Source organism: Hibiscus syriacus, unplaced genomic scaffold (assembly GCF_006381635.1).
Source record: "Hibiscus syriacus cultivar Baekdansim isolate YM2019G1 unplaced genomic scaffold, ASM638163v2 tig00000324_pilon, whole genome shotgun sequence".
In the NCBI taxonomy this organism is placed as follows: Eukaryota; Viridiplantae; Streptophyta; class Magnoliopsida; order Malvales; family Malvaceae; genus Hibiscus; species Hibiscus syriacus.
In genome coordinates, this window is record NW_024061780.1 from 1 (window position 1) to 20,669 (window position 20,669).

Sequence of the window (20,669 nt, forward strand, 5' to 3'; positions counted from 1 at the left end):
ATATAAAAATGGCACATGAAATGTCTTACACGGAATGCAACAATTGCCATGATCTGAGGCAAAGGGAATTGGATTCAATAAATTTATAGTTAGATCATACGTGGACAGAGAGAGACTTTAATCATTCATTAATTACTATTATTTTCTGTTCCATTCTAAATATCCAGACCACTCAATAGCTTATCTTGTGCTTGGATATATATATATAATATATATATATATATATAATATATATATATTGATTGATTTCTACACAACGAACTTTTTTAAAATAATTAGAAGGATAAATTATCTATTTACTTTGTTTTATAATTTAATTATTTTGTCAAAATCATATTTAATATTATGTTTTGGTACTGTTTTGATACTTATCATTGAAAAAGTAACGATGATGTTAAAATGTTACGTTATGACAATCTCTTTTTTTTGGTGACAAAAAAACCACGAGAGCTCAGTGGTGGTGCCTTAAGTACAAAGCATTGCGCTCGTCGTTGAGAGTTCTTTGCACTTCAGTAGGGGCTGATAAAAATCTGGAGGTTCTGGTTGAGATCTCGGCCAATATTCGCCATGTTGTCGGCCGGTTTTATTGTCTGCACGAAGCGTATACTTGAACTTTAGGGACCAAGGGAGCTTGGTGAGAAGCTTTATTCTTCGGATAATGGGCAATTGGGTGGAGCCATTTGAGGAGATGAGAAGGCGAAAAGCTTCCAAATTGCTAGTCTCAAGCTCCAGGTGTCGGATGCGTACCAAAGTTCCTCTTAAAGGATGGATGCGTAGCCAATATTCCTTGAGAGCCAATTAGCGAATACGCCACCACAAGAAACCTTCATAGTCAAGTGAGATACGGCGCCATCTGTATAAGTTTAAAATGACCAACTTGAGGGGGTCCCAGTGCTTCTGCTCTCTGCATGTAATATCGGTGGGCTTGTTTTGGTGTTTCATGACCATGCCTGCCCAAGCCGTAGCCGACTGAATAATCCATCACTGCTCGAACTTTCTGGTTGAACGAAATCATTTCGATTTTTCCAGAGCTTCCATAGGAGAATTCCAAAGAGGTGCTTCCACCACCAATCTTGAGTTCTGGAATCTGCAAGAGTAATAAGATTAAATTGCAACCAATCCAAAACAGTAGGAGGGACAAAAAAAGGGCTTTAGATGAATAGGAAGCAGCTGATTTCAATATGATGTGCTTGGTAGCAGTCCCGGAGAATATGAAGCGTTGATTCTTCAGCGGCTCCACATCTCGGACAGCTCGGATTATTGTAATGCCGTCTGGTGCGCTCAGCGTTGGTCATTAATCTCTGATAGAGCGTAGTCCAGCAGTTGCTTTATCCGTTGGGGGCCCTCAAAGTCCCACGCAAAACCCCAAATGTTATCATTTAAGGACTTATCCTCTTGACGTAAGATGGCAGCAGCTGAATGGATCGTACATCGGCCATTAGGTTGATGGCGCCACAGCATCGTTTGGCCACGGCACACACGAATCCACTGAATGAGATCCTCATCAAGAGATAATTAAGCTGGTCAAGGTTCCATCCTCCCGCCTGTGTAGTGAACTCCTGAACCGTAGCTTGGGGGCTTTAATTTGAGAAGGCGGAACCAAAAAAAGACGAGTAAGGAGGGGCACCCCTCAAGAGGATCAGACCCCTCAAGAGGATCAGAGGCTCCCAGAGGCAACGATGGATAATATTTCCCCCAATATTACGTTAGTATTGAAAATTAATTAAAATGATACATCAATAACATTGTTACTTTTTAAAGACGGGTGAGTAAAAAAGAATCTATATGTAACGTTAGATATAATTTTAAAAGAAATAATTGAGTAATAAAAAAATTAAATAATAGTTGGGTGACCAACTATATGCTTAGTTTTGTATGTAGTAGTCAACTATATGCATATTTTTATTTTGGTCACTCAATTATTTTTTTAAAATCATAATTAAACTTATATTTTTGTTATACTTTGATCACTAATCATTAAAAAAATTAATGATGATACTGACATATTATCATAATGTAATCCCACATCATCAGTGAGAAAATAAAGAACGTCACATAAGTAGTTCTGATTAGTTTTAACAACAGGTTATCAAATGGAACAAAAACGTACATGTATGATTTAAAAAAAAAATAGATAAGCAATCAAAATAGAATCACATAAATAGTTGAGGACTAAAAGAGTATTTACTCTAAAAATAAAAACAAAGGGACGTACTGTTTCTCCTCTGCATGTGCACCACCTGTATGCTTCAACGATCAACCACCTAAATAAGGGCAGTTGGGTGGACTTGGTCCATCCCCGACTTCAGTTATTACTTCTCCTGACTCCAGCCGGTAACCAAACAGAGAGAAAAATCATTTCATCTCTTTAAAACCGTCAGCTGCTAATCTCCATTTGTAAGTCTCGTCTTTTCTCCCTATAAAAACGCTTTTTATGAGCTTACTTTGCCTTTTCCCCTTCCCCCTTCACAATTGTTATTATGCATTTCATTTCATTTCCCCTTTTCCTTCTCATTCATCGAGGTATTACAAACTAAACGTTCATTTATTGCTTTGGATAGGTTCGCCTTCAGTTAATTTTTTATTTAGTTGTGTTTATTGAGGCTTTATTGAAATGTTATGCACGAGATTGAGAGGTTATGAATTACGATCTATGCAGTTCAAACTTGGTCTTGAATTTGGCTCTGGCAATTTTTATTTTTTGCAGGTTATGATTCATAGCTGGCTCAATTTAAAGATGATCCTCCAAATCTGAAGGCTGATTTTTCCTTTTCTCATCTGCTAAAATTTATATTGTCGAATGCACATGTTTTTGCTATTTCCTGATTTGGATACAAGGGCTAAAGCGTCAAATTCGATAAACTTCAGTCATAGTATGGGATATCTGAATTCGGTTTTGCAATCTTCAAGCCAGGTTCATGAAGTTCGACCTGTCTGTGGCGGAGGGCTTAGGTTGCTGCCTTTCTTCTTCTGTCATTGTTCTTTGCCTTTATCTAAAATTTTGTTCAATTGATGCTCTTTTTTTATTTGCAAATTACTACCCCCAATTTTTGCCATATTTTTATTGAACTTAAATAATTGTTAAATGATGCAATGATTGGACAATATCTAAATTAAAATTTTCCCCTATTTTCTGGCAACAGTCAATGGAAAGTTCAGCTATGGCTATGCAAGCTCCCCAGGGAAGAGTCTTCGATGGAGGATTTTTACGAAACTATGATTGATGGTGTTGATGGAGAGATAGTTGGCCTTTTTGGAGTATTTGATGGTATATTCTAACTCTTGTGCATCTTTCACTCTTACACACGCTCTTGCAAGCATGAAATGCATAACTTACTAACATATAGGTAAATACTTTGTAACATCTAGTGGTTGTTATATCTGCTTTAAAGAGTGTGTATGAGGGATCAATAATCTCCTTTGCTGTACCCTTCCTTCGGTTGGTAATTCTTTTTCTCTGTTCACGATCTCTTCTGTTTTAAAATTAAGCCTTGCCCCTTTAATCTTGCTCTAATCTGTATGCTTAAGTGATTAAGATTGCCGGACAATAATCTCCTATACCAACTTGTAATGATACACGGTAGTCTAAATGCGGAGAATGCATCTGAAAAGAATTTATGCAGATTCTGATATATGTTATGTGCTCCAATGTCATTGTGGTAGCAGTCCTTGAAGCCATTTCTTAAGGCTGTTATTGGCTTAGGATGGAGCATTACCTTGGTAAACTATAAATTTTATATTGAGGCAGTTTGTGACATTATACTCTGCCATAGAGTAGTTGGTTTTACCATGCAACAATGAAAATCATATCTTCGCCAAGTAATGTAAAAACTGCAATTGCTGGTTAGTTATGTTTAGTTGCAAATTGGTTAAATCAATCTTTACAAGCATGATTTTTCAGGTCACGGAGGTGTACGGGCTGCTGAATATGTGAAGCGCCACCTTTTTAGTAATTTGATCAGCATCCAAAGTTCATATCTGACACCAAGTCTGCTATAGGTATTCACTTATAATTACTGTATCATATGGTTGTGACTTTTCTAGTGGGCTGGTCATTTGTTAACTTGTCTTTGAAATTGTTTCCAACCTCCAGCTGATGCATACAATCACACAGACTCTGAATTTTTAAAGTCAGAAAATAACCAGAATAGGGATGCTGGATCGACTGCTTCAACTGCTATACTTGTCGGTGACCGTTTGCTAGTTGCAAATGTTGGTGATTCCCGAGCTGTTATCTGCAGAGGAGGCAATGGTAAGAGTCGTGGGTTTTTTTTTTCCCTTTTTCTTTCTTTTATTTTCATCTCATCTCTGACAACACATGAAGTTGGCTTTGGCTTTACCTGGAACATGAAAAACTCACAAGGCTTCTATATATTTTCTGTATAACTTCAAACGTTTTAAAACAATGTAATCATATATAATTGCCCTCACCCATTTATTGTACTTGTGAATTTGTTGTTTATCTTGTTAATGGATTATTTGATTGCTGAATTGAATTTATACATGGCTTGTCTATTGTATGTCCTCATTCAGCTATTGCTGTGTCTCGCGATCACAAGCCCGATCAAAGTGATGAGCGACAACGGATTGAGAATGCAGGAGGGTTTGTCATGTGGGCTGGTGTACATCTATCCATTTCTCCTTCCTGTCTTGAGTTCCTTATACATGCCATACTGATCTCTTTTTAATTCTTCTTTTATTGTGGCTGAAACTATCTCTGTAGGAACTTGGAGAGTGGGAGGTGTTCTTGCTGTTTCTCGTGCATTTGGTGACAGGCACTTAAAGCAGTATGTAGTTGCTGATCCAGAAATTCAGGTCTGGTTGGAAGACTTGGTTGAAATAAGCTTGAGTTCCTGAGATGTAAATCGTGCAGCATAATTAAGATAGAAACCTGTAATGCACAAACCCAGCATGAAAACTATGTAGGATTCCAGATGATTATGATTTATATGGGTATTAAATTTTAATTTTGTACTAGGATTTCTACTGATTTTGAGTGTTTTCTAATCCGATATCACTTTTCGAGATTGCAGGAGGAAAAGGTTGACAGCTCTCTTGAGTTCCTTATACTTGCAAGCGATGGACTGTGGGACGTTGTATCAAATGAGGTAGGAAACAGTTTGCTTACTTAAAGGCAATCGAAGAAACAAGCGTAGTTAATAACTGCAAGCTTTGCCTTCGATCAGGAGGCTGTGGCAATTGTAAAGCCAATACAGGATCCTGAGCAAGCAGCAAAGCAGCTGATTCAAGCATCCCAGAGGGGTAGTGCAGATAACATCACTTGTTTGGTGGTCCGTTTCATGGCCAATCAAGGAGGTTCTTCTGCCAACGCTTCTGCCAATGAAGCTGGTTCTCCTCGCAATGTTTCTGCGTAAGCAAATCATAACCCTTGCTTGCCACCCAAGTTTTAGGTTTTGCACGGGTATGTATGAGGAAAAAAGGCTACTGATGTACATTACCTCTGTTACATAGACGATGTGCACGTGTAAAGGGCTTCCAAGACTTAAAAAGATAAAAGCCCACTTATGTGTGTTGTAAATGTAGTAAAAGTTCTAATTGTGGAGTACACTTAACATTGTTACATCAAGTAGGTAAAAATATAAACATTCACCTCAGTTAATCATTCAAAAGGACTTATTCAAAAGAATTGAAATAATAGAGTTTAAATCGTCAAGTAAACACTATTAATAGCATTTTTTTAATAATATAAAATGATTATGAGATATCATATGTTTAGAATTTTTTTAATTATACACACAGCATAAGACATACTTAAGATATTTAGGGAGAAGAATACTCATTTTAACCACTAAGAGCGGATTTACTACTGAGAGCATCATTGAAAACGTAATAAACGTTGAAGTTTTAATAAATATATATTTTTATATAAAATTTTATTTAACAATAAAAGAAAAAGAAAATTGATAATAGAGGATTCAGATCATCAAGAAGAGTCAACAAGGCAAAGCAGCCACCTTGATGTTCATCATCATCATCATCATCCTAAATCCCAACTAAAAATCAAAGTGAAAAACATAATCCTGGATAACAAACCAGCATTAATGACACGCTAACATAAAAGTAACAGCCGAGCATCAAGAAAGAATGGACCTTTTTGCCATGACCTAGGACGAGCTAGCGAAACCTTTTATTTAGCTTCTTGATCGCCCTCTAATTTGTTTAACACCATTGTTTCTCCATGAAAACAAAAGAGAGAGAGCGAAGAAGAGTTCATCTTCCATGCCTTGCTGTTAAATAATTGATCAAATGGCTTTGTTTATTGCAGTTTCTGTTCGAGTATTACTAGATATATATATATTGATAATTATGTGTGCAATGCAAGGAATGTTGATACTGGTCCAAGGCTTGAACTGTATCTTTAATTGTATTGTTTATTGCAGTTTCTGTCCGAGTATTACTAATATATATATACATTATTAGGATCTATTTATACTTAGATTTTAGTTTTACTTATTTTTAAGATCATTGAATAAGAGAAAATCAAATGTTGAGATTAACTCTTCGGAGTTTTCCAGTTAATATCTTCTTATATCCTATTGTTATCATCATTTGATTTATCTTCGTCTATCAATCTTAAAAAGATATAAAACTATAAAATTAGATTCTAACCACTTCTTATCTCTTATTGTTAATCTCATCATTTGATTTAGAGAAAATAACCTCAGTGACCAAAAATCACATATAATATACGATTTTAACCAACTTTTTCCGGATTTGCCAAAATGACTAACAAAATCGCAATGCGATCGCTAATTCGCAACGCGATCTCCATTATCGCAAATCAGTTTCCAGATTCGCAACTCGATTATGACTATCGCAATGCGATTTTTTAATTTCGCGTTGCGATTTTCCCAATTCGCAATGCGAATAAGTAAATCGCAACGCAAATTGGGAAAATCGCAATGCGATACTGACTATCGCAACGCGATAATACAAAATCGCAACGCGATACTGACTTTCGCAACGCGATACTTACTTTCGCAACGCGATACTGACTTTCGCAACGAGATAATACATAATCGCAATGCGATTTTCAAAGCGCCATTAGTATAGCAACGCGTATTTTATTTTCAAATTCTAAACACGAATATGAATATATTGGAACACTGAACCGTCCACAATATCCCGTAATCGCAACTCATAACCTAAAACCTAAAATCACAACTCAGTCCCATCTCCATCTCTCACTCTCTCACCCATCTCCGACGAAATCCATCCCCATCCCCATCTCCGACGAAATCCATCCCCATCCCCATCTCCGGCGAAATCCGTCTATCTCCATCTCTCAGAGCCACCCTCACAATCAGAAATGGAAAATCAACTAAATCAACCACCGAGGGTTAGTTTTTTTAATTATTTTCTTTTTGAAATTTTTGCATTATTATTAGGTTTTTCATATTGAAATTGATGATAAGTTTACTGGTAATTTCAATAATAGATTAACCATTTCACTTAGATTGCTTATTAAATCAACCGAGAATCGCAACGCGAAATGAAAATCGCAACGATAAAATCGCAACGCGATTTTATTCTCTCGTTGCGATAGTCAAATTCGCGTTGCGATTGTCATTTTCGTGTTGCGATTTTCATTTTCAGAAACTATTCTTCTTCTGCAAATTGAAACTTGAATGAATTGCATTACTTCAACCAAAAAACAAAGACAAATAAGAAATTCACAGTGTTGCAAATTTAAGTTTGAAGAATAAACTACTACTCTTTATGTTTATTATTGTTTTTGGTATATCTTCACAGTGTAGTTTTTGGTATATCTAACTTAGTATGTTTATTGTTTTTGTATAACTTTTATTCGGCTCAATTGACCTTAAGAAATAAAGTCAGCCTGGCCAAAACAATTGCGTCGAAGCTTTCACCTGCACGTAGAAAAATGTGTGAGGATACTTGCTTCGGGCCATGGCTGAAAGTACAACATCCCGGTGGAGATGCGATGTTGACACACCTGTTTCTTCAAACCATGACTAGGGATCTACCAGATACTATACAACGTCGTGATGAAGAGATATTATTTGATTTTCCACCGGCCTATACGTGTTTTGGGCGGGAGGAGTTTTGCTTAATCACCGTCTACGCTTCGGACACGATGATGTAGGTCGGTACACTAGACACATTACCCGCCCCATCATGGTTATCTCGGGTTTTTCCTGAGCTGGAGAGGCCGAATCTACACGTGGAAGACCTGACGATATTATTGAATAAGAAAGATGGTTTTACTTGGATGGATGACGTCGATGTTGTCCGAGTATGCCTTCTAATACTTTTGCATGCCGGCTTTTTAGGCAGAGAGGCCAGACAACCTATTCTGAATGATCTAATCAAATTGGTAGAAGACCTAAATACGTGGAACCTGTTTCCGTGGGGCTCGTATTTATGGAAAGCTACATGGAATAAGTTATCGTCTACCTTGGATGATCGAAAAAGTTTACATGGCGATGGTTCCAAATACACTTTGACAGGCTTTATTTGGGCCTTTAAGGTAATAATTTTTATATAATGTTTCCAAAATTATAAGTAATTATTTAACAATTACTAATGTTTGTTATTATATTGTTTGTAGATTTGGATATTTGAGGCCTTTCCCGCCATGAAGACATATGCAATAAAAACTTCAAATGATATTCTCAGGGCTATTTCCTGGAAGAGGATTTAGACCTTGCAATGGGAAGATTTACTACGGTATAAATAATGTAAGTTAACATAAATACTACCATATGTTTATAAACAAGTTATTACTAGTACACGTTTAACTTTGTTTGAGCTTTTATATTGTTAGGAGGCCAACACTCCATTACAGAGGCTGACACCCACAGAAGCTGAGCTTGCCACTGATTGGTGGCAAGCTAGTAAGCGTTTTTTTTATGGCACGGATGATGAGCAGCCTCCACTTCGGGAGTCATCACCTCACCCAGAGCTATCATCTCACCCAGAGCCATCACCTATTCTGTCACATCATCGAGTCTCTTCTCCACCATCACCGCAAGATAGGCGACCGGCAAAGATGTCACGACGTTTATCTCCCTGTTCTCCACCTCCACCTCCACGGGATGAGTTAGGGGATTTACGTGATGAGGTCAATGCCTTGCGTGAGGAGGTCGGTACTTTACGCAAAGACGATGGTGCATGGCGTGTTGAGGTGTATACTTTACGCGGTGAGGTAGCCGCTCTACGTGAGATGGTAGCATCGTTGCAGAATGAGGTTCATACTCTACGCAATGAGGTAAGTTTAAGATTTTTCATATTTAATTTGATGATAAATTTACTCGTAATTTCACTTAGATTAACCATTTCACTTAGATTGCTTAATAAATTCATTCGGTTGCTGCCAATACTGTTAAACTGTTTTTGTTAGTATTTGTTTTTGGTTTTGTTTTTGTCTTTTGGTTGAAGTAATGCAATCCATTCAATTTTCAATTTGCAGAAGAAGAATAGTTTACTTTCGTAACACGAAAATGACTATCGCAACGCGGAAATGGCTATCGCAATGCGAAATGAAAATCGCAACGTCAAAATCGCAATGCGAAATGAAAATCGCAACGACAAAATCGCAACGCGAAACACAAATTGCATTGCGATTTTTATTTCGCGTTGCGATTTTGTCGTTGCGATTTTCATTTCGCATTGTGATAGCCATTTCCGCGTTGCGATAGTCATTTCCTCGTTGCGATAGTCATTTTCGCGTTGCGAAAGTAAGTTTCGTGTTGCGAAAGTAAACTATTCTTCTTTTTGAATGTTTATATATGTTGTCCTTTTAAATGTTTATATAAGTGCTTACTTCTGGAATGTTATCTGATGCATTTTGTGAACTATGATATTAATTTTACTGATTTATGTATTAATTTTTTTTAGCGGGCCGATAAGGTGGATGATTTACATCGGGTTTTCCTTGCACGACGGAGTTCACGCATCAGACACGTGCACGTGTTATTACGTCTCCGTTCACCCCAATGGTGCGAAGACTCCGCAAGAAGAAGCCCGACTCACCTGTCATCCCTCAAGAGTCCCCTCCAATCATTCAAGAGGCCCCTATCATCCCTCAAGAGTCCCCCCACCATTCAAGAGGCCACTGTCATTGTTGAAGAGGTCCCTCACACCATTCCAGAGCTTGATTCACATGGGGTAATATATCGAATTATTGAGAAACCCCCACCGTTGCCGGACATGATGGATGAGAGTTGGCTCTCGTATGAGTTACTGGCTAGTACCCTTCCGGTATCTGAAGTGGAGAGGATACAACTACCGGAAACAATTCTGGATAATACCCTTTGGGCTAAGACCGCAGTTGATTTTTATCTACATGAGCGGAGCCAAGGGTGTTACACTGACATAAGAAAACTCAACGATGAGATGTATTTGTTGCTTAATCGGTCTTGGTGAGGTGTGTTATTAGGGGTTGAAGACAGTGGCTATTTCGATGGGGAGGTAAGTCTTATATTTGTCTTATATATGATTTTGATTAATTTTTTTAAAAATTAATGTAATTCACTAATATATGTCTTTTTTTGTAAAACAGCATATCGATGCGTGGGTGTCACGTCTTCTAATAATAAGGACGCAGTTCACTTGAAGAATCAACGAGATGAATCATTTTTGTTGGGCAATGGACAAACTAAACTTTATCCTGCATGGTGGGAGGTCGATAAGGTTAGTGTTTATTTTTTAAATTTTTTTAAAGGTGTTCATAAAATAAGTGCGCAAATAAATGAATTATTACTTATGATTGCAGGTGTTTATCCCTGTTTTGGAACGTTCGTCATTGGCTTCTCGTCCAACTTCAGCTTCCATCCCTGAAGATAATAGTATATGATAGCATGATAAAGTACATATCACTGTCTGATTTGAGAGATATTATCAAGGGATGGAGCTCTCATTTGGCTAAATTCTTGGATGGGATTAATTATTGGACTCATTCTGGACACAAGAAGCCAAAGAAGTTCAATGTCACAGTTGTCAGAGATGAGACCGTGCCACAACAATCGCTGGGAGCCAGAGGGGATTGTGGTCCTCTCGTATACATGTGCTTGGCGCGTTTGACGACGGGAAGCACAGAGTTTCTACCTCCCACCGATAGAGATAGAGCTGCAGTAGGCTTGTGGTTTCGGCATTATATGGCTAGAGCAATATATTCGAGACGCTGCCTACCTGCATCCACGTTATGAAAGTATCAATTGTTAATTGGTAAGTCAAATGCAAGTTTCGTTAACATATATACTCCTTTTGGTTTGAAAATGTTTGGTTAAGTACCTAGAATTCAATAATTTGTTGTTTGTAGGTTTTAGATGTGTAGGAAGTCTTGTTTGAGCAAATGTTTGGTTTATGCAGGTTAATCCTTAAGTGAGCTGCGTGAAATGGATGTACGGGTGCAAAAGTTGATTCATTGATTCAATAATTGATGAGGAAATAAGAATTATTATTATTATTTGATTGTTTAATTGATTTGTAAAAAATGATTTGTAAATGTTGATTTGTTTAATTGATGTGTACATAATTCTTATTTGTGCTTGTTTAAATGATTGAAATGTAATAGTTGATTTGTTGATTTTCAATCTGCATTATGTTGAAGGCAAAACAGACTGTCGCAACACGAAACTAACTATCGCAACGAGAGAATCGCAATGCGAAATGAAAATCGCAACGAGAAAATCGCAATGCGATTTTCATTTCGCATTGCGATTTTCTCGTTGCGATAGCCATTTTCGCGTTGCGGTTGCCATTTTCGCGTTGCGATAGTCAAATGAATGTCTAATAAGTGATAACAACTGAACAGATCATAGCAATGTTCAAACTCAAGTTACTAATACATGCCTAAATGAAAATGTTAAAAGTGCACACATAAAATACACATAATACAACGTTTGCATTTAAAAATCACCTAAGTCAACAGTCTCAAAAGGTGAAGCCGGTTGTGATTGGGATTTTGAAGATGATTGCGATTTTGATTGCCTTATGCTTGACACTATATGAGCTTTGGATTTTGATGAGGATCCATATTTTGGTAGAGGAAAAGATGATTGTGATGGCACTGGTGAACCACATGTCAACCTTGTATGACCACTTTCCTTGCATTGACTACATGTTGATCTCGTTGCGAAAGTCAGAATCGCGTTGCGAAAGTCAGAATCGCGTTGCGAAAGTCAGTATCGCATTGCGATTTTGTATTATCGCGTTGCGATAGTCAGTATCACATTGCGATTTTCCAAATTCACATTGCAATTTACTTATTCGCATTGTGAATTGGGAAAATCGCATCGCGAAATTGGAAAATCGCGTTGCGAATCTGGAAACTGATTTGCGATAATGGAGATCGCGTTGCGAATTAGCGATCGCATTGCGATTTTGTTGGTCATTTTGGCAAATCCGGAAAAAGTTGGTTAAAATCGTATATTATATGGGATTTTTGGTCACTGAGGTTATTTTCTCTTTGATTTATCTCCGTCCATCAATCTTAAAAAAATATAAATTTATATAATTAGATTCTAACCATATATATACATTTTTTATAATTATGTGTGCGACGCAAGGAATATTGAGCTTGGTCCCCAAGGCATGAAGTGTATGTTTAATTGTTTATTGTAACAATCGAATCGAATCTCCAAATAAAGTATCTTCTTCAACCACCAAACTCACTGTTAGTTGTTGAATCGCTTTTCTAAAACAGATTTCTCTATCCTCTAACGTGTTCAATGCATTTTCTAGTTCGTCATCAATTATTTGACGACCGTGAAAGAGATGAGAAAAGATAACAAATATGATATAATTAATACTTAATACCAAAATAAATGTTTAAATTATGCTTCAAAAAATATTTTAGTGTCCAAGGATTTTTCGTTAAATATAGGCGTCTAATGTTTCAAACGTTATATTTTTAGGTGTCTGGATGTTAACCGCTGTTAAATATCTCTATTAAGTGAAAAATGTCACGTTATGATAATTTTAAGAATTTATTTAAAAATAAAAAAAATTATTTTTTTGTATTAAAAAAAAGAATCCTCGTTCCTATGCTCTCTCCCCTTTCTCCCTTCTCCTTCCCCCTTTCCCTTTCCATATCGCCAGCGGGCCAGCGATTACCGTCACCGCTACCATCATTAGTATCAACAGGGACCCCTAATCAAACCTCTATTGAATTTTTGTCGTAATATGCCACAATTTGTCGTGAAAAAGCATTTAAATGTTCGTCGAATACCGTCGTCATTCTTTGTCGATTTCAGTTGATTTTAACGTCCATAAGTCACATCGTCGTCATCATTCGAATCACTGTGTAATTTCGATCAATACCCAATCGTTTGACGATGACAATGACAATGAAAGCCATAGATAGCCAGAGATGGCTTGGGTTAGGAAATTAAAATTGGAAATTAAGAATTTAGATATTGGGGATTTTAGATTTAGGGATTTTGGGTGACAGTAAGGACTACGATTGATCAATAGGTGGGGGTCGACGGATGGGTGACCGTTCGGCGATGACCATGGTGGCTGGAGATGACCGACTACAGTGGATAATGCAACTGAGATCAGAGATTTTGTTTTTTAAAGTGCTTTTTATAATTTCAATAAAAATTAGATTTTTTTAGAAATAAAGTAATTTTATTTTTTAATTAAAAACAATATTTTTTATTATTAAAAAAATAAATGGCAGGCATTTAAAAGTATAACCGAGAAAACTTTAGACACATGTTTTTAATAAAAATTCTTTCGACATTAAACTATTTTTTCGAGACATAATTTAAGCATTTATTTTTGTACTAAGCCTATAATTAATTATATTTTTCTGACCTGTTACTATTAAACACAATTAAACATATTTTTGGTATATGATAGTGTCACGGACCGCGAGTCCACAACCGATGTCAACACACGAGAAGTAGCCCAAGATTACTTAAGTGGCGTTTTGGACCTTCCTGAACCCATGAAGACTGTCTCATTCCATGGAGATAAAGAGCCTTGCACATTTACGGCAGGAGGATCCTTGGTTTAATGCAAAATCCTCATGATTCTTTCCTTAAACTTTGTAATATTTTATCTAAGGCAACATATAACTAGCTTAATAGAGTTTCCTTAGTTAAGAGAAGATTTTGTAATCACAATCTCTTAATTGGGGGGATTTAGGAGATTGTATTCGATCTAGTTCGTTTATGTACTTAGATCTTTGTTGTTTATTGAGGGGATCTTCCACTATAAATATAGGTTTATCCTCCTCATTTGTACTCACTTAAACATTTTTTTAATTAACATAGCATTCTCTCAAAGTTTTTTTTTTGTCTTGCTTTTGTGTTAGTTCTCTTGTTATTTGCTTCCGTTGGGAATCTAAACATCTTTGTTTGGGTTGTTTTCAGACTGACTTACACCAATCACATAGAAAGCGACTAAAAATGTACGTTCGAGGCGTTGAAGTTCCAAGGGCGTGACAATAATCATTGCCTAGTAAAGATTATGAAATATTATTACGCTATATTATTGTTTCAAAGTCTTTATTTGAGTTTGGATTAATTTTTTCTTGAATCATATCGTGACGGGTATTATTTCAATTACTTCTTAACTATATATAATATCATTTGATTTTATAAATATTATTTATGTTAGTACTTCGTATTATTTGATTATATCTTGATAATTGAAGCTTTATTATTTGAATATATCAATTTTTCTTAATCATTTGTAAACATAACATCCTTCTGAATTTATTTATAAAAATGATATCTATTTTTGTTATGTAGAATAAGGACACATCTTATAAAAAGCACCAAAACAATCAAATAATTATGGCTTAGGGACTATTAATGTATTTTTATTAAGTCACTTGACTATTAAAAGTTACAAAATAGTCCTCCAATTATAGGGATTTGTTTTTTTGAGTCCTTTGACTAGTAGAAGTTACAAAATGATCACACAACTATTTATTATGGTCCAAACTTGACCTTTTTCGTTAAAAATTTTGACAACATTCTGAGTTGTACGTTTACCTACTGGCTGAGATATGATAAATTTGATCTCACAATATCAAACGACTATCATATCCTAATTAGCATGTTAACGTCCAACTCAGATAACCGTTATTTTTTTAATGAAAAATGACGAGTTTAGAGCATAATAAATAGTCAGGTGATCATTTTGTAACTTGTAATAGTCAATGAACTCAACAAAACAACTCCCTATAGTCGAAAGACCATTATGTAACTTTTAATAGTTAATAGGTTTAATAAAGTAATATCCTATAGTCAAGGGATCATTTATATAGTTTATCCAAAAATATAAAAGAGATTAAAGACGGTGCACTTACCCTTATTGACTCACTCTACTAGTTATGAGTTGTTTATTCAATTAAACGGTCCACATAATCACATTTCCGAAGCCAATGCTCCAATGGAGTGACGGATTCAGATACCTTCACCACTAAAAAAAACTCCTTAAATCACCACCACCATCGTAACAACAATACTTTTTGTTTTGTTTAAACCCTAAATAAAAAGCAGGCGGAATAGCCGAGAAAAAAGGAGCCGCTAATTACATCATGATAAAAACTTGTACAAAGACAATGGTAAAGATGAGTTCCCATTGTTGTCGACGTCTACTTACATGCACAATATGAACATTGTTTTAAGAACCTGCAAAACAAACACCTTTCTTCCTCCCCTGGACAAAAAGCATTTACCGGTACGTGAGATATAAAAGCTTCAAAATTTAACATGAAAACATTATCACCGGCGACCGGAGAGGGGAAGGGAGGGTAAACTTTAAAACGACGGCACGGCTCCAAAGCGGTCGGCTTCCACTTCCGTGTCCGTACGCTTCGCGAACCTTCCTTTGATCCTAGGCCGCATCTCTGCGTACGCCTTTCTTGAGGCGTAACGGATCGTTTTCTCGAATTTTCTGTTCTTTCTTTTCTCTCTGTACCTCAGCACCCTCGCTTCTCTTTCCGCCGGTGATGGTTGCACCACCGTCTGATGTGTTGACTCTGTCCCTTTGCTGTACGGGTTTGATATGTCAGTCATCGTGCTTCCGTCTGGGACCACACCGACATCCAACGATGATGATGTTACCTGCAAATCAATACAAGAGAACAAAATTCAGATTTTAATTAAAAAATGACTTCCGAAATTTTCAAAGCTCTTTTGCTTACACCGTGACTTATAAAGTTTGGGTTGTAACCATAAGCAATGGGTTTGGATCCGGTGAGGTCCAAGTCGAAGCAGTGATCGTTGACGGCCGGAGCTCGAACACTTTTGCTTTGGACAGGGACCACTCCGTCGGTTCCAGAGCTGTTCTGTTCCTGGGCATCAAGTTTCGAATCCCCATGCCCGTAGTTCGGATCCAGATACGGGTACATCGCCGGGAACACGTACTGCCCCGTGTTCACGTTCGGGTTGTCCACGACCTTATAGTTAGGGTTTGGAAGCAGCCACGAGGCCGCCTCGGCTTCCTCTCTGCTGACGTCATCGTCGGGGAAGTAACTCTCGTCCAGAAAGTTAACGACCCCGTTTAGTGTGACGGCTGGGATGGAACCAACGGAGTCGAAGACGGGGGTTATGGGAAGGCGCTCGTGTCGGCGAGCGAGAGGGTTGGCGGAGTGGATGTCACGGTCGCAGGCGACGCAAAGAGCAGCGGCATCGGCCTTGCAGGTGACGTGAGCTGGTGCTTGCTCGCATACTTCACACAGCCAAACTCGTGCGTGACGCGAGGCGAGCTTGTTGGCGGCGTGGATCTTGGAGTCACAGTTGGAGCAGAGAAACGCCGAGTCAGCCCCGCAGAAAAGAGTCGCGGTCGCTGATTTGCAGGAATCACACAACTTGGACGCCATTTCAACAATTCACTTTGTTAAAAGTTGCCGTTTTCTCTCTTTCTTTGCTTCTGAGTTCAGCTTTCCTGAAACTACTTTTGGTAGGTTGAGTAACAGTGCAACACCGGTCCCGTGTGTAAGAAAATTAAACACTATATACAAATAAATATTATCTTTAGGGTTTTTTGTTTACTTCAGAATAATTAAGAGTTAAATGATTCAAATGTTGAATGATTCAGAGGCTCATGAATTGGCTCTGAATGTGACATGCTGTTTGATAATGAATCTGAATCATTCAGAATGTACTTCTGTGTTGAATTATTCAGCACTGAATCATTAGACACTGAATCATTTAGAGGTGCGAAACAAATGCGTTGAATGATGAACAATTTAACATTCATCGCTGAATGATTCTATTAAGAGACAAACAAACAATCTCTTAATGTGATTTTTGTATTTGATGATACTAACAATAAAGGGGTTTTCAATTTTTTAGAAGATTATGAACTCTGCTCGGTAAGTAGCATTGTGTCTTTAATTTGATGAAAGGGTTTTGATGTTGTTAAAGAGATGAGTAGAGTTTGAGTATTATTGAATTTGATTAAATTAAAAAATAAAAATTAAATCTTATTCATTTTGACAGTTTATAAATTTAAAATTATTAAATTTCACTAATTTCAAAATCAAAAATTAAAATTTGATTCAAGTTAAGACAAACTTGAACTTGAAGCATTCCTACTTATTTCGATTAAAGTTTGAATTCAAATTCAATTCAAACTCAATTTTCAACCTTAAGAACTTGACATATATATAGTGCATTTTTAAAAAAATAAAATATATATTAGTAATGATTTAATTTAAAAAATTTAAACTAAAAATATTATTTTTCTGGTAAAGTACACAAATGGTCACCCGACTATAAGAAATTGCATTGTTGAGTCTCCTGACTATCCAAAGTTATAAATAGCCCTTCGATTATAAGGTGTTGCTTTGTTAAATCTCTCGACTATTAAAAATTATAAAATGGTCATCTATTATTGAATAATTGAATAAAAATATATCATCATGGCTCATCAGTATCCAATAACAATCCCATTATTGTTGTTGTTTAACGCGGAGAAAGTTAATGCCCTAAACCTATTTGATATACGGCTCATTAAGGCCTTACTTCTCATACCCGAGCCCAAATTTGGCTTTTTATGGACAACCGTGCTAGGGTATATCCATTTAATTTTAAGTTTTTAACAATCATCCATCTTTTCTTTATTGAAAAATATCAATATTTTATAAATTATAATAATTTTAATTTTTTAAAAATCATTGTTTTCTTAAATTTTAAATATTATTTTTATAATTTTCCTTGAATTAAACACGTTACGAGTCACCCTTCGTCATCCCCTCGAGCCTTATCTTCTTTTTTTCGTTTAATCGTCTATTATAACAGACCAACCGTGAATTGAAGATCGTATATTAGTGAAGAAGCTTCTTTTAGAATATGAAACAATATATTTTTTATCTGGATTCTGTCTATTGATGGATGACGAAGTTCATAAAATAGGAAGTTGAAGTTTCAATTCCTGAATTTTGGGATGTTTTATTATTAAACACACATCAAATTCACGTTTAAGATAATAAAAAAAGGTTGAAGATAAATTTTAAGACAAAACAGTTGCCGTCCGATTGATTGTGATGAATGGTAATCGAAACTTGAACATATAGAGAATAGAAGATGAAAAAGAAAAAGAAAAAAAATGAGAAAAAGAGAAAAATAAGGGAAAATGTAAAAAAAAAAAGTTTTATAAGATTAAAAACGTCATTTTAGTACACACTTTACAATTTTAAAACGTCATTTATGTGTTGTCGGTTATGTCATAAAATTATTAACTATTTAATAGTAAAATGATAAAAATTCAGTGTCTAAAATATAAAAATTAAATTATAAATTTGAATAATCCAAACAAAAACTAATAAAATTAAGTGATTAAGTTTATAATTTATCCCTTTAAATCAAAAGCAGTTGCGACTTATTTCTGGTATCCAACACCACATTCTCCGCGAAAAACTATTAAATTCGGTGACGTTTCTCATTGTGTAGGCATCTGTTGCGTCTCTCTCTTCCAAGCAACAACTAGATTTCATGACAGTTGAACACCGGACATTGGACTAATTAGTACAGCATCCCCACTTGGAAAATTGCGAAATAGTAAACGAGATGAGTTAAATTTCAGACAAACACAAATGGTGGCGTCGAGTCGCCGCTTAAGGTTCTGCTATAATGGATTGTCTCGCCACGTGTCTCCTGCTTGCTACAGAAAACAGTTGCTTACTCTTTGTGTCCCTTTGCCCTTCCTCTTCAGGGGAAGACAGAATTCTTTTTCACAGCACTAAAACTGCAACTCTTATGAGGAATATGTGCTTTTAATTTCCACCCATTTTCTTCCTTTCCTTTATTCCTCTTATTAGTACTTTAAAAGTGAAATTTATAATTCATAAAACGAAAAAGATCATTATTCCCGTCATATTTTTGTATCTGTACTAGCAAACGGCTCAAAACGGTTGAATTTTTTTGTGCAACGACAGGCTAATAATTAAAGCTAGCTCTTCTCTTCTCTCTTGTTTCTCGGCCGATTACGACTTGAGTTTGCTTCTGTAATTCGCTTGAACATGCTTTGTTCTATGGAATTTGGATGTGATTTGGGAAGAGAACTCGAGTCTAATTAATGTTCTCGTTAAAATTTACATTTTCCGACTATCAAAATCGATTAAAACAAAAGTGGGAGAAGAAGAGGGGGGGGAACAGTGGAAAATCTCACTCTCTGCAAAGAGAGACCAAATTAAAAAGGTTAAAGAAACTAACAGCTAAGCTCACTGGTTTAATTTTGGTCTGGGGTTGGTTGGCTGTCATGGTTCTCGTGGTTTTCGGAGTTCTCTGTTATTGTTGGCAATTGATCATTGCCATCATCACCACCCATTTCTTCTTTCACTTTCTCGCCGCTTTCGGGTTTCTCTGATCCTTCTTTGTCCTCCAACTTACCGTTTTTATCACCGAACGAGGAAGCTTTAGTGCTTACAGGGGTAGCCAAGAACGTGGGCTTTTCCTCACCGGCCATTATAACCAGAATCTTCTCCTCGTAAACCTTCACCGGCTTCGTAGACTCATCCTCGTTTTCACCACTTTCGACATCCCTTTCGGCGTCGCCTCCTTCACCGTGGTTGTCCAAACGACCAGGAAGTCGCCAGTAGGAGCAAGCTAAGATCAAGAGAGCAAAAGCAATGAGACCCAGCATCGCTGCTAGGCCTCCGAAGAGGTAGGGCACGGGCGAGTGCCATGGAGAGCGTGGCTGCGCCGTTGCCGGCGGTGACAATGAGGGCATACTTGCTGCTTCTACTGTGTTACCGCTGTTGATAGGCCTCATCTTATAGTGTTTCTTTATAGACTTCGATTTTCTCGTTAATGGGGAAGGTGGTGGTTTGGTTGAGGTAGAGGAGAAGAAGGTGAAGAGTGTGAGCATGCAAAACTGAGAAGGTGAGGACTGTTATTTATAAGCAGGGAAAGTGAGGGAAATAAAAAAATACTTTTTTTTAAAAAAAAAATCTGTGTTTATTAGGTTAAGGTCACGGACTTGGCCCTTGTTGTTTTTCACTCTAAACAACGATGGCAGCGATGTTGGCTCAGATCCTTCGCATCCGGGAAGTGACCCTAATGGACCATGGTGCGTTGTGGTCGAACCTCAAGGCGAGAGAAACGTGGGTCCAGAATAACCACCAATGGCAGCTACGTGTCATGGGAGTATAAGCATATTAGGCATTAGCATTTTCCATGGACAATTTTGTTTATTGGTTTTTGGCCATTAAGATTTTA

General features: G+C 36.8%; 2 protein-coding genes and 1 pseudogene across 3 annotated transcripts; 1 reads left to right on the forward strand and 2 right to left on the reverse strand.

Annotated features, from left to right (window-relative positions):
* Positions 1 to 2,800: 2,800 nt before the first annotated feature.
* Positions 2,801 to 5,509, forward strand: LOC120161123 (annotated as a pseudogene).
* Positions 5,510 to 15,749: 10,240 nt separating this feature from the next.
* On the reverse strand, positions 15,750 to 16,898 carry LOC120161691 (zinc finger protein CONSTANS-LIKE 4-like). Of its 2 annotated transcripts, none has more exons than XM_039171939.1 (2): positions 16,151 to 16,898; positions 15,750 to 16,070 (listed from the first exon to the last, which is right to left on the reverse strand). In XM_039171939.1, the coding sequence occupies exons 1-2, from the start codon at positions 16,826 to 16,828 to the stop codon at positions 15,765 to 15,767; spliced, it is 984 nt and encodes a 327-aa protein (XP_039027870.1). In that variant the 5' UTR covers positions 16,829 to 16,898; the 3' UTR covers positions 15,750 to 15,764. The 2 variants fall into 2 exon arrangements, with proteins under 2 accessions (XP_039027870.1, XP_039027929.1); XM_039171998.1 differs by having other exon boundaries at positions 15,750 to 16,066; positions 16,147 to 16,898.
* A 2,602-nt stretch (positions 16,899 to 19,500) lies between these two features.
* LOC120161019 (protein GLUTAMINE DUMPER 3-like) lies at positions 19,501 to 20,329 on the reverse strand. The gene has a single exon (XM_039171355.1). The coding sequence runs from the start codon at positions 20,317 to 20,319 to the stop codon at positions 19,681 to 19,683; it is 639 nt and encodes a 212-aa protein (XP_039027286.1). The 5' UTR covers positions 20,320 to 20,329; the 3' UTR covers positions 19,501 to 19,680.
* Between the last annotated feature and the right edge of the window lie 340 nt (positions 20,330 to 20,669).